Source organism: Tupaia chinensis, unplaced genomic scaffold, assembly GCF_000334495.1.
Source record: "Tupaia chinensis unplaced genomic scaffold, TupChi_1.0 Scaffold000489_1, whole genome shotgun sequence".
Classification (NCBI taxonomy): Eukaryota; Metazoa; Chordata; class Mammalia; order Scandentia; family Tupaiidae; genus Tupaia; species Tupaia belangeri.
The window spans coordinates 3320456-3335479 of NW_006160001.1; the positions used below are offsets into that span (position 1 = coordinate 3320456).

At 39.0% G+C, this 15024-nt stretch overlaps 1 protein-coding gene across 1 annotated transcript in view; it reads left to right on the top strand.

Moving 5' to 3' along the window:
• CPLANE1 (ciliogenesis and planar polarity effector complex subunit 1) overlaps positions 1-15024 on the top strand; it is a 182135-nt gene that overhangs the window by 102954 nt on the left and 64157 nt on the right. The window contains exons 34-39 of the mRNA XM_027774878.1: positions 388-1155; positions 3215-3381; positions 4685-4814; positions 7270-7324; positions 13112-13213; positions 14435-14506. Coding sequence (XP_027630679.1) covers positions 388-1155; positions 3215-3381; positions 4685-4814; positions 7270-7324; positions 13112-13213; positions 14435-14506 — 1294 coding nt within the window. The remainder of the gene's footprint in view (positions 1-387; positions 1156-3214; positions 3382-4684; positions 4815-7269; positions 7325-13111; positions 13214-14434; positions 14507-15024) is intronic.

Genomic DNA, 15024 nt, shown 5'->3' on the forward strand with positions numbered 1-15024 from the left:
TTTATTTTTGGAGAGGTTTTTGCCATAGGGCATGTGCGCTCGACAGAAAGGCAACAAGAGACACAGAGACAGAAAGTGAGAAATCACTCCCCCCCCAAGGGGGTTGGCCACACCGCAGTCCCTTCTCCATTCTCCTCTCGAGATCATGGGCACACACGCATGTGCGCCCAGCATGAGTTTAAGCTACTGGATTCAAGACTTGAACCGTGGTAAACTACATGGGAGTCCAGCAACATAGCCATTATGCCAACTGCTGGCCCTGCTCTGTTTGAGTACATTTTTTAAGCAGCTTATATTTCATCCCTTCCAAACATACTAAACATCATTCACAAAATAAAAAATTTGTAGTATATTCTATACTTACTTAATATCTTTTTTTTCTTCTAGAATGTTCCACAGGGGAGTATTCCTTTATGTCAACTGGATGATCAACCCCAGAAAAGAGGAATAACCACAACTTCTCAAAGCTTACCACCCACTTCGTCCTCGCTCCCTGCTGGAAATACACATCTCTATCTTTTGTCCACACCTTCTGCCTTTGAGACGACACCTAGACTTATCCCACCTGCAAAAACTTACAGTCCTCCTGATGGTTTTCCTTTGCTTCAATTTCCACCTAAGCATGAATTTAAGCCCCTTTCCTTGCATGCTGTAAGAGTTCCACAAGTTCCCTTGAAGCCTTTGCTGCAACCAAGAGAGGCTTGGGGATCATCTGATTCTTTCCAACCTCCGCTACCACCGAGAGCTGTGCAAAACACTTCAATATCCCATTCAAATTTAAGCCAGTATAATACTATAGACATAGAAACAACAGTTGATCAGAAAAAATGGGCAGAAACTGTAATTACAGAAATCCCCAAACATGTGAACTTGGATCAGTATGTTGGACAAGAAAACTTGACACCGCAACAGGACTCTTCAGTATTTATTAAACCAGAACAACTGTTTGATATTAAGCCAAGGTCCCCTGAGCTAACGCCTCAGAATGCCTTTGGACTTCCATTATTACACCTGCAACTTAAACCTCCTTATGTATTTTCATCAGCCTCAAGAGCACCAGTTACAGTTCCCTCAATACCTGTCAGAACTGTAGCAGAAGAAAGAAAATGCCCAAGACTCCCATTACTTCACTCATGTCTACCCCCAGAAAATATGGTAATGGATTTTTGTGTGATATGCTGAAGCAGAGTCCTGCATTTTTATATTTTAATAATATATGTTCAATGGAAAGCTCTCACATACTTCTTTTTTAAAATAATGCTTCTGCTATGGGGAAAAAAAGGGTTAAAATAATAATTGTATATTTTTAAAGTTTTAGTTCTTTCTCATTGATCATAACAGAATTTCTTGTACTCTTGTAGAGTACGTAGTAAAATTACCATGTGCTCTGTTTGTTTGTTTGCATAGAGAACAAGAGCAAATGAGCACACTTATGTTTTGAACTTTCCAGCCATTGTGATATGGTTGTCTTCAAATCTGTTACCTGTAAAACTTGTTAAACAGACCCAGATCTGTCAGGATCTGTTAATGTAATAAGGTATAGTTTTATAAACCCACCAAATCCTCTCTGAAGATGTAACGTTTGGTATATGAAATTCAAATTGTTTAGGTTCTAATTATGCAGGTGAGTAGTACCATCTTATGGTGATATTGTGTAATTCACTCTCCAGTGCACTTTGAAGATTTTAAGATGGTACTTGGAAAAGAAATGATTAGTCTTAGAAAAAATAATTTCTGTGCCTCATTTTAAAAATATATTTGAACAGAAGAAGAAGGGAGTAAAGGAGTGAAAAAGTAGACATTTTGAGAAGAATAATTAAAAATTTTAGTTAGAACGTATAGTATCAATACAAGGAACTCTCAAGTTCCCATCACACTACCTCAGGTATTATAAGAATACTGCTAATTTGTTTCTTCCAAGTCTTCTTGCGTTCCCTTTTCTAAATAATTTTAAACTAGATGCCATACATTATATCATTTTTTTTTTTATAGATTTTCACTGTAGGGCACGTGCGCTCGCCAGACAGACAGAGAGAGACATAGAGATAGAAAGCGAGAAATCACCCCCCAGGGGGGATGGTCATGCCACAATCCCTTCTCCATTCTCCTCTCGGGATCTTGGGCACGCACGCACATGCGCCCCGCGTGAGTTTTAAGCCACCGGGTCCGGGATACGAACCGCGGTCGACTACGTGGGAGTCCAGCGACATAGCCATTATGCTAACTGCTGGTTCCCACATTATATCATTTTTAAAGGGTTTCTTTAAAAGAAGTATTTATTAAATTTTATGTATTTTAAAAAAAATTTAACCAGAAAGAGACATACATACACACACACACACACACACACACACAGAGAGAGAGAGAGAGAGAGAGAGAGAGAGAGAGAGAAAGAAACAAAGAGAAAAAGTAAGAAAGCAAGCCCCCAGGCCTGGGACTTGAACCATGGGCAGTCCAATGCTTCAACCACCATGCTACCTGCTTACCTCCATTATATCATATCATTTATAATTTTATTACCAATGATTTTTTTATTTTATATTTTTTATTATTATTATTTGTACATTCAATCGCTATACATCATTTAGATTGTAAAGAGATTTTACCCGGCATGATACACATCTCAGTCCAGTTGACAATACTATACACATCCTCATCAACAGAGAACAAACCATATCTGTGCCCACAAATATCTTATCTCTCCTATTTTCCCCTAATTTCCTTTCCTGCACTCTTCCCCTCCCACACTCTCCTTCCACTTTGTCCCTAGTGTCCACAAGAATTTTTAATGCTTTTATATCCTCTAGTCTTTCAGTCTCTACTGTAGAGTGCGGACAGTCTGTATATTTTAAGTGGAGACATACAATGTCTCTCTGACTTGCTTCACTCAGCAACAGATCTTCCATATTTATCCACTTTCTGTCAAATTCCAGGGCCTTGTTTAGACCAATGATTTTTAATATGGAAATGTGATTAGAAAGATGAGGTCTTTTGTTTAATTTCTGAAATAGGATGACCAATTTGAAACTTTCAGAACTCTGAAATCACTTATTCTTTATGATATATTGATAGGTATTCATTTTACCAGTTCAAGTCAGTTTCCTATATTCAGTATGTCTGTCTCTTAATTTAAATAGATATTTTTCTTGCTTATTAACACATTGCATAATTGGATGTTAAATTTTTATTGTTATATTTTGTTTCTTTCCTGTAGTACAAAAAACCACAACTTATACCACTTGAAAATCTCATTGCATTTAAACAAAGCCAACAGGAACTAACACATAATTTATTTGAACAAGGTGATTCTGGATGTCTGCAGCTTCTAAAGGTCAAAATAGAATCATCTGAAGTAAGTCAAGGAAAAGGCAGTAAAAAAAGGCAAGTTTTAAATGAAGTTTTATGTGATGATATTGGGTACCAACAAGCTTATTATTATTATTTATAATCACATAGTCATAAAGATGGAAGTCATCTGGGTCAGCTTTGTAGCCTATACCCAACTGCATATTCATTTTTCTTGCCAAGTGTTTGCATTTGAACGAATCTTGTAATGAGGAAGATTCCTGTATTGTGAGACAAATACTATAATTTTAACCATTTGATTTAGGAATTCTCTTCTACCATTTATAGGCTGGAGGATTCTTTTACGTGCTTTTGTAATAGGATAAGCAGTCATTTATAGCAGAAACATTAATAGCATGCATTATTCCATGTACTGTCCAATACTTTCAACTCACATATTGTTATTCATCTTACCATATTCTTTAAGCAGGAGAGTGGGCAATGTAAATTGTTTCTGAGCACTAAGTAATGTTCCTGTGAAAAAACAAGGCTGTCACTTGAAGTGAAGAACACTACAGTATTTTACTCATAGTGGGTGTTCCGGACATGTAATTGCTGCGTCCAGGAAATACGTTTAAAATTTCATATTTATCAGACTGTAAAATGTATTATCAGTGCTCTTTTTAGAAATCGTCCCTTGCTTTCATCTTTTCCAAGTATTCCCTGTTCAAAGTTAGTCTTCTCCTTAACTTTTTTATTTAGGAATTATTTAATATTTTTTATAATTTTTTATTATTTATTTGATTTTTAATCAAACACTTTAAAATTTTATTTTATTTACATTCCATCATGTTATAGAACACATGCATGGGAGAGATAGAAAGTGAGAAAGCAAGCCACTAGGTCTAGGATTCATATAATTGGCCGTGTGGGAGATGAGGCACCCCAACCACCACACCACCTGCTGGCTCCTTTTTTAGACTTCTTTTTTCCTTGTTGGCATTTTGCTGAATTGACTAAGTTAGCTTACTACAAATAGGCACATGGAGGTAGCAGTAGCCTATAGGATTTTTGGAGCCTGCTTAAAATCTGTAGAAAAGAGAAATAGAAAATTGCCCAAAAGGTGTAATAATCCTGACCTGAGATTCCAATAACTAATGCAGAATAGTATTAGTTTAGTAGTAGAGGAACTAGAAATAAATTTCATATTCCTTTGATTTATTTTTGGCTTATATTTCTACTCTAGCAGAAGATCTTGCCAATTTAACTAAGTACTATTGAAAATAATTTTCTAACAAAATTTTGATAACTGTCTCCCTAGATAGCATAATACAATATAAATGAAAAACTGATGTTAATATAATAGCAAAGATATGTGTTATACTTTTGTGTTGAACAGGGAAAGAAGGCGAGCTGAGAAAGAGCTACAAGAAAAAAGATCTGAGAAATTGAAGAGAAAACCAAGTGTGACTTTCCGACCAGAGGAGTCCATCATTAATGATGATTCAGAGATCGTGGTGAAACCCAAGGTATACAACAGCACGTTTCTTCCCCAATTTGCATGTACACAGAGCCTGGTTGGTCTTCCGGGTTTGTCAAATCTCATTGCTGGAGGCATCAGATTGTGGTTAGGAGAATCTTTACATCATTCCATATGTAAGTCCGTTCATAGAGCAGTAGTCCTATACAGTCATGTATAGGTCTTAGCAGTAGCATACATTCTAAGAAATGCTTCATTAGGCAATTTTGTCATTGTGCAAACATCATAGAATGTAGTGCACAAACCTAGATTGTATAGTCTACTACACACTTATGCCACGTGGTGTGATCATATGGAACCACCATCATATATGCAGTCCATCATTGACCGAAATGTTATTAAACAGCACGTGTTTGTGGTTGTAAATGTGAAGAACAACTTGATGGAAAATCAGAAACTGTAGTTTAGGTATAGCCATGGTGGCACGCCGAGAGTGCCACAACTTGGGATGCTGGAAGCTGCACACAAGGCCGAGGTTCGGTTCCTGGGCCCACCTTAACATGTTGGGTGTGGTTGTACCTTAGCATGTTGGGTGTGGTTGTACACACCCGAAAGCCTAGTTGTTGGGAGATTGTGGGCAGAAGGATTGATACAAGGCAAGACCCTGTTAAAAATACTTATCATTATCTTTCTACCTCTATCTTTCCATCCCTCCCTATGTCACATAATTAAAAAAGAAAGAAATCCGTATAGTTTAAATCATCTGCCTGTATGACCTTTTTTTAGAGAAATTTTTGCTACAGGGCACATGTGCTCACTGGAGAGACAGAGACAGAGAGACAGAAAGCAAGAAATCACCCCCTGGGGGGATGGCCATGCTGCAATCCCTTCTCCTTCATTCTCCTCTCAGGATCTTGAGCACACATGCATGCACACATGCCCAGTGTGGGTTTTTTATGTTTGTTTTGTTTTTAAGAGATATTTGCTATAGGACGTGTGCTCACTGGAGAGACAGAGAGAGACAGAGAGACAGAAAGTGAGAAATCACCCTCTAAGGGAGATGGCAATGCTACATTCCCTTTTCCTCTAGTCTCTTCTTAGGATTTTGGTCATGCGCACGCATATGCCTGACGAGAGTTTTAAGCTACCAGGTCTGGGACTCGAACTATGGTCAAGCACATGGGAGTTCAGTGACATAACTATTACACCATCTGCTGGTCCCACCCAGCATGGTTTTTAAGCCACCAGGTCCAAGACTACCACTGCAGTCGACTATCTGAGAGTTCTATGACACAACCATTAGGCCATCTGCTGATCTCCCTGTGTGACTTTGATATGCTTGAAGTTACTTTTTCCTTTTTCTATGACATCTTAATGCACATAGCAGGTTATTTGGGCTTCTGTCATTACAGTTTCACCTATCGTAGGTGCCCCTAGGATTTCCCAAACAGATTTGTTATATAACCTATATTTTGAGTCAAGTCTTGTTTTGTTTTGTTTTGTTTTGTTTTTTAAGAGAGAATTTTGCTATAGGGCACATGCGCTTGCTGGAGAGACAGAGAGACAGAAAGCAAGAAATCACCCTCCCTGGGGGCTGACCATGCCTCCATTTTCCTCTTGGGATTTTGGGCACACATGCACATACGCCCAGCATGAGTTTCAATACACTGGGTGCAGGAGTCAAACCTTGGTTGACTGACTATGTGGGAATCCAGCAATGCAACCACTATGCCATCTGCTGGTCCTTCAAGTCAGATCTTTTTAAACACTTTTTAATTATTTTTTTTTTTTTTGAGAGGTTTTTGCTATACGGCACGTGTACTTACCAGAAAGATAGAGAGATAAAAAGCGAAAAATCAACCCCCAGGGGTGATGGCCACGCCGCAATCCCTTCTCCTCTATTCTCCTCTAGGGATCTTGTGTACACACATGCATGTGCCTGGTGTGAGTTTAAGCCACCGGGTCCGGGACTCGAACCGTGGTCGACTATGTGGGAGTCCAGTGACATAGCCATTACGGTAACTGCTGGTCCCTAAACACTTTTTAAATTTGATGACTTGTTCACTTAACTGTTTTTACAAGAATTGATTAAATAAACAGAAACATAGTTTTGTTTACAAAGATTTTTAAAGGTGCCCTTTTTCAGTAAGTCCTCAAGAACGTTTCCAAAGGCACTTAGTAAAATATTGAGTCCACGCATGATTTTGAAAGGGTGAGGTTACTATTCGAATGTCAAAGCTATACTGCAGTGGAGAATTGTATGTGTTAACTTAGACACTTTGCATAAAATTGGTATGTTCTTTTTCATTAGTTGACTTGTAAATGTCACAAATGCTTTTACAGAGTTACTTTGATGGAGTAAATTTGATACATAAATAATTATGCGTAGAATGATATAAATTCAGCCTATACCTAAGAGTTCAACTCTATAACTTTGAATATTGCTTCCTTAATAATGAAGTCTTGAAGTTAATCATAGATTAATTATTTGGGAATTCGTTTAGGAACAACAAGAATATCACAGTTCCCAGCCTTTGGATGACTTTGACATTCCCTTTGGTATGTATATGCCTTTTAATGTAATGTCCAAGTATAGAGTTAAAGTCAGCTTTCCAGAAATATATACAATATAAAAATGAGACTAAATTTCATGTTATTTTTGACAATATGGGATGTGAGTCTGTTTGTGTGTGCTCTGCTATGTTATCCAATACAATAGTGCTGACAAACTATGGCCTATAGAAACATGCCTTTTTTTAAAGTCAAGTTTAGTGAAACATAGCCATGCTCATTTGTTTTCTTATAATCTTGTGTGTGTTTTCTTCCTGTAGCAGGATGCAGTAGTTAGTTGCCAACAGAGATCATATGGCCCACAAAGCTTATAATATTTATGTCTAGCCTTTCATGGAAAAAGTTTGCTGATCCCTGCTTTAGAACAATACAGTTAATTAGAATCTCCTAAGATATATGAGGTCTAATGGAAGAATATGCCTTTAATTGAATTCATCATAGAAAATTCATGCACATTAAAAACAGAGGCAGCAGGGCCAGTAGATGGAGTAGTGGTTAAGGTGCTGGACTTCTGTGTGGCATAGTGTGTTTTGAGTCCCCGACCCAGCGACTTGAAACTCACAACAGGCACGTGTGCATATGTGCCCGAAATTCTGAGAGGTGAAGGGATTGTGATGTGGCTATCCCCTCTGGGGATGATTTTTTTACTTTCTGTCTCTCTTTGTCTCTTTGGGCAAGCACATGTACCCTATAGCAAAACACGCTCTCAAAACAAAACAAAACAAAAAACAAAAAAAAAAACAAACAAATTTAAAAAACAGACAAAAAACAGAAATCATGGTAGTTAAGGCATTAGACTTCTATGAGGCCAACCATGGTTAAAGTCCCAAATGTAGTGGCTTGCTTTCTTGCTTTCTGTCTCTCTCTGGTGAGCACATATACTTTTTAGTAACTTAAAAAATAACAACAACAATGGCAAAACACAGAGGAATGAGAGCTGGCTGCATAACACAGCAGTTAAGGGAACTAGATCCATATGGCTGACTACATTTTGAATCCCAGCCCCAGAAGCTTGAAAAACAAGCTGAGTGCATGTGCATGCCTACCCAAAAACCCTGATGGGAAGAAGGATGGTGGTAAAAGGATTGCAGCATCACCACATTCCATTGGGAAGTTCTTTCTATCTCTCTTTCTCTCTCTCTCTCTCTTTCTTGCCCTTCTTCCCTCTGGTGAGCACACACATCCTCTGACAGTTAAAAATAACAACAAAAAAATAAAAACAGTCTTTTCAGAAAAAGGAAATTATTTACAAATAGTAAATTTTCTTTCTTGAATTGGTTAATTTATTTCTCACTCCTTGAATGTATGTATTCCCTAAGGTTTTCTCAGTTATTCATAATCTCTCTCTCTCTCATTTACTCATTCTTTTCCTTGCAGGGCCATTCACTCTAATGACTAAGTCTTACATTTTTTTGATGATCCTCAGATAGACATGTAGTCTGCTTCATCTTTCTTTTTTCTACCTTCACCTTAAATTTAATATGTCCACATTTTAAATTGGTGTCTTCTTGTTAGTGACAACACAATTGTGTTGATTAGCTCAGATTTCTCCTTGAAAGTCACCCTTGTTTGTCCCCCTTCTTTGTCTTCCTGTGTTCAGTTAGTCCTTGCTTGAACCAATCTTCTCTTCCTTTCTCAGTGCCACTGGCCTGCATCAGGCTTCTGCTCACCTAAACCAAGTAATCATATCCCGTGTGACCTACTGAGCTTCAGACTCTCAGCTTCTTAATCCACCTGGCATTCTTCTTGCTGCCATTTGTCTTTTGTTAAATTATTATTTATTAATTTAATTTATTCATTCATTTATTTAAATTTGACCAGAGAGAGAGAAAGTAAGAAAGCAAGCCACCAAGTCCAGAACTTGAACCATGGTCAGCCATGTGGTAGTGTCCAGCACATTAACCACCGCACCACCCACTGATTCCCACCATTTGTCTTAAAACTGCTTTCTTTTTCTCTCTTAATAATGTATGTCTTTCGGGACCAGCAGATGGCCTAATGGTTATGTCACTGGACTTGCATATAGTCAACCATGTGCGTACATGCCCAGGATCCCAAGAGGAAAATTGAGGAGAAGGGTTTGCGGCGTGACTGTCCTCCCTAAGGCAGGGGACAGGCATTGCTGGATTCCCACATAGACAGTCAACCAAGATTTGACTTTCTACTTACTATGAGAATTTTTTTTTTTTTTTGAGAGATTTTCACTGTAGGGCGCGTGCGCTCGCCCGACAGACAGAGAGAGACATAGAGACAGAAAGCGAGAAATCACCCCCCAGGGGGGATGGTCACGCCGCAATCCCTTCTCCTCCATTCTCCTCTCGGGATCTTGGGCACGCACGCACATGCGCCCGGCGTGAGTTTTAAGCCACCGGGTCCGGGACACGAACTGCGGTCGACTACGTGGGAGTCCAGCGACATAGCCATTACGCTAACTGCTGGTTCCCACTATGAGAATTTTTTGAGGAAGGTAAACTTTTTTTTTTTTGAGAGGTTTTGCTATTGGGCATGTGCAGTCTCTTGCCAGAAAGACAGAGAGACAGAAAGCAAGACATCACCCCCCAGGGGGGATGGTCACGCCGCAATCCCTTCTCCTCCATTCTCCTCTCGGGATCTTGGGCGCGCACGCACATGCGCCCGGCGTGAGTTTTAAGCCACCGGGTCCGGGACACGAACTGCGGTCGACTACGTGGGAGTCCAGCGACATAGCCATTACGCCATCTGCTGGTCCTGAGGAAGTTAAGCTTTAATCAGAAAAATGCCTAGAAAATCGTCACCAGAGTCCTCGTCATGACAGTGGTCTTGCTCATTCCTCTCATCAGTTTTGCGAGTGTCTCATTTGACTCCTTCTGTTTTCTTTTTATCTTTTAAAAACTATTAAAGGGGGGAGCCAGCAGTTAGCATAATGGCTATGTCGCTGGACTCCCATGTAGTTGACTGTGGTTCGCGTCCCAGACCTGGTGGCTTAGAACTCATGCCGGGCGTGTGTGCGTGCATGCCCAAGATCCCGAGAGGAGAATGGAGAAGAGATTGCGGCATGACCATTCCTCCTGGGGAGTGATTTCTCGCTTTCTGTCTCTGTGTCTTTCTCTGTCTGTCTGGCGAGTGCACGTGCCCTATAGTGGAAAAAAACAACAACAACAAACTCTCTCAAAAAAAAAAAACAAAAACCTTTAAAAGGCACTCATTCTTTGGGAACCAGCAGTTAGCGTAATGGCTATGTCGCTGGACTCCCACGTAGTCGACTGCGGTTCATGTCCCGGACCCGGTGGCTTAAAACTCACGCCAGGCGCGTGTGCGTGCATGCCCAAGATCCCGAGAGGAGAATGGAGGAGAAGGGATCGCGGCGTGACCATCCCCCCTGGGGAGTGATTTCTCGCTTTCTGTCTCTATGTCTCTCTCTGTCCGTCTGGCGAGCGCACGCGCCCTACAGTGAAAATCTCTCCAAAAAAAAAAAAGGCACTCATTCTTTTTCAGTTGATGATGCAAAAAGACTGCATTGACATGGTTAAATTCCCTAGACGCTCTCAGTTCTAAGGATGGAACTAAATTATTAGTATCATCACTTAGCAAAAATGCCTCAAACTTGGGTCCGGCAAGTGGTGTGGTAGTTAAGGCACTGGACTCCTACATAGCTGACCACGATTCTAGTCCCAGACCTGGTGACATGACAGACCACAATTCGAGTCCCAGACCTGGTGGCTTGCGTTCTCACTTTCTTTTTTCTCACTTTGGTGAGTGTATGCCCTGTAGCAAACTAAAGAAATAATAATTAATAAATATAATTAAATAGATAATTCTTTTGGGGAGAGGAGAGAGATTTTTGCTATTGGGCACGTGTGCTTGCCAGAAACAGATAGACAGCCATAAATCACTCCCGGGGCCGGAGGGGGTGGGGGTGACGGTGGCCATGCCACAATCCCTTCTCCATTCTCCTCTTGGGATTTTGGGTATACGTGCACTCATGCCCAGCATGAGTTTCTTCTTTCTTTTTCAGTTTTTTCTTTTTTTAAAAAATTTTCTTATTGGGACCAGAAGTTGGGTTTGTCCCTGGACTACCATGTGGTTGCCCGTGGATCGAGTCCCAGACCCAGTGGCTTAAACTCACTCTGGGCACCTGTGCATGCATGCCCAAGATCCCTAGAGGAGAATGGAGAAGGGATTGCGGCGTGGCCAATCCCCCCTGGAGGGGGGGGGTTGATTTCTCGCTTTCTGTCTCTCTCTCTCTCCTTCTGGGAAGTGCACATGTCCTATAGCTAAAAGCTCTCTCCAAAAAACCATTTGTTATCATTTTATTATTTGTTTTAAACATTTAGTCGCTATACAGAATTTGGCTTGTAAAGAGAATTTACCCAACATGAAATACACTTCAGACCAGTCCAGTTGAGAATACTATACACATTATTGTCAACAGGCACAAATGCCTTGCCTCTCTATTTTTTCTCTCTGATTTCCTTCCCTGTACTTTTTCCTTCTCCTACCATCCCTCCACACTGTCTCTAGTGTCCATAACTATTTTCACTACTTTTATGTCCTCCAGTGTTTTAATTACTACCATAGATTGTGGACAATAGGTATAAATTAGGTGGAGACATACAATATCTCTCTTTTACCACCTGGCTTGCTTCACTATTTGACCATTTTCTATCAAATGCCTGGTGTGAGTTTCAAACTGCCGGGTCCAGGACTCCAATTACGGTTGACCATATGCCACCTACTGGCCCCAAAGAAATGATTCTTAAGAAAAAGATTTTTTTAAATGCCTCAAACTTGATGAAACTTATGTTGATCAATAAAGTTTATATTTTTATTTTTTAATTCCATTTTTTCCTATGTTATTCTAATTTTTTTTTTTATTCCCAGAAGGCATTTGTACTTGAGAGAGAGAGAGAAAGCCCCCAGATGGGATGTGGTCATGCCTCATTCCTTTTTACTCCATTCTTCCTTCCCTTCAGGATTTTGGGTTCACACACATATATGCCAGTATGTTTTCAAAGTGCTAGTGCCAGGACTTGAATTCCCATTGGCCATGTGGGAATTGGCTTTCTTAACCTTTGTACTATGGCGCCAGCCCTGTTATTCTGAATGCTGCCTTCTTTTCCTTCTTTTCTACTCAAAACCAGTTCTTGCCTGTTTTACCTCCTTTATGATTCTTTTTTTAAAGAACTTTTAAAATTTTTATTTATTCATTTATTTTAATTTGACCAGAGAGAGACACAGAGAAAGAGAGAAAGCGAGAGAATAAGCACCAGGTCTGGGACTTGAACTGTGGTGGCCCATGTGAGAGCGTCCAGCACCCCCAACCACCACGCCACTTGCTGGTCCCCTCCTTTATGATTCTTGAATTTATCCTCTCTCCATCCTTCACCATTAGAGGTACTTATTTAAAATGCTGTAGCAGTGTCATCTAACTGACTGCCTTACTTCAATTTATCCACTCAACCCACTTTCCGTATACTGGCTATATACGGAATATTTTCCCTAGAATATCAATTTTAGCATATCACTTTCCTGCTTAACAGTTTCTCCTGTATCTTTATTAGCCAGAGAATATCTAGATTTCTAAGTTGGACATACAGAATCATACTCCCCAATTTTGGTTTTGATCCTACTATGTCTTTGAAATTCAGCTTCCATAACAGCTTATTCAGAAAATCCATTCTAATAACATCCTAACGCCCCATAGTATACCTTGCCTGAGTTAGGTACTGTGCTTTCTGGGCTCCCAGTATATATTCATCTTTCAATGATCACATTTAATGTTTTGTTATTTTTAAGAAATGCTGCAAGATGTTAATACTTCAGCTGGATTGCATTTCATGGCCTCTGTAAAGAAGAAAGCTATAGAGAGTCAGGATGCAAGTACAAATACAGACCCAGGTAAAATGCACTTTTCTACTTAAGAAAGTAGAAAATATTTTGACGTGTTTAAGATGCCTAAATCCATTACTGTGGCTAGTGAAGTTGGGCCAGGAAGAGGACTAGATCAGGTTTAGTGTGGGATGTGTACCTGTGTCTCAGAGTAGAGAAGATAAGAGTTGGAGGATCTGTTATTTGTAACACTGCCTGACAAACACCCTCATCGATGTAACTAATCACTATAAATTGTCTTAGGTCATGTCTTGCCCATTATGTCTTAGAATTTTATGAATTTTGGTACAGATTCTTTGAATTGTGTACAGAACATTTTAAGTCTTCTAAATGCTCTTGGGTAATGGATTTTCTTTTCTAAAGAATTATTTATTTAAGTTTATTTATTATGATTACTGTCATTATTTTTAATTTGACCAGAGGGAGACAGAGAGAGAGAAAGTGAGAAACCAAGTCTTTGCATCCAGGACTTGAACTGCATTTGGCCATGTGGGAGTCCACCACTTTTAACCACCATGCCATCTGCTGGCCCAGTAATTGATCTTTTCAACCTTTAAAAATATTTTTATTATTTTATTTAACTTTATTTATTTATTTATTTATTTATTTTAATTTGACCAAAGAGAGAGAAAAAAGTGAGGGGGGAGAGAAATGAGAAAGCAAGCTGCCACTTCTGGGACTCGAACCATGATCAGCCATGTGGGAGTCCAGCACCCTGAACCACCACGCTACCTGCCGGCCCCAATCATTTTTAACCTTCTAATTTTATCTTATTGTAAAACTATTTATTGGTATTATTTTGAAAGTAATATATGATCACTATTGGGACAATAGCAAGCTATGAAGAAGATTAAAATGAACCATAATAGCAGTAGCATCGTGGTACTACTATTTTTTCTTTCAGTTTTCTTTTGTGCATTTTTTGCGGTTAAATGATGACTGCATTTGAGAAACATTCTTAAATGTTCTTCATGTGAGCATTTCTTTGAGAAAGGCTTGGAAGTACTTTGCCTTGATTTCCTGGGAGCTTATTCATTCAGGTGAAGGGTCAGGATATAAATAATAATAAAATCTGAAATTATATTATTTTAGAATTGTTAAGCTGTCAGTCTAGTTTTCTACTGCCTGTGATGTACAATATCTAGTTATCTACGTTAATAAAATCTAATTCTCTTGTGTTTATGAAGTTCTTTTTTTTCCCCTTTTTTGCCTTAAATCTAAATTTCCTAGAAGATAAAAAAGCTGCTTTTCAAGAAGTTGTGTCTGACTGTGGTAAAAATCAATTATTTTCTTCCACCTCAGGTATAATTTTTTGCTTGTACTTTATGGCAAAAACTTAAATAAATGAATACACACACACACACACAATTGTACATATATATGTATATATATAATATAAAATTTTAAATATTTTAAATTTTATTTTATTTTAATTTCTTTTATACATTCAATCACATACACCATTTAGCTTGTAAATGTTCCAGCATGAATACATTTCTCACTATAGTTGGGAATACTATACACATTATCATCAACAGATAATAACCCATTTCTGTGTCCCATAAATATCTTGCCTCTCTATTTTTCTCCTTAATGTCTTTCCTCAGACTTTCGTCCTTCTCCCACCTTCTTCCCACACTGTATTTTGTATCTACAACCATTTTCTATGTTTCTATATCCTCTGGTCTTTGAGTTTCATCCATAGAGTGCAGACATTCGGTATAAATTAAGTCGAGACATACAATGTCTCTCCCTCAAGTGGAGACATACAGTGTCTCTCCCTCATAGCCTGGCTTGCTTCACTCAGCAGTAAATCTTCC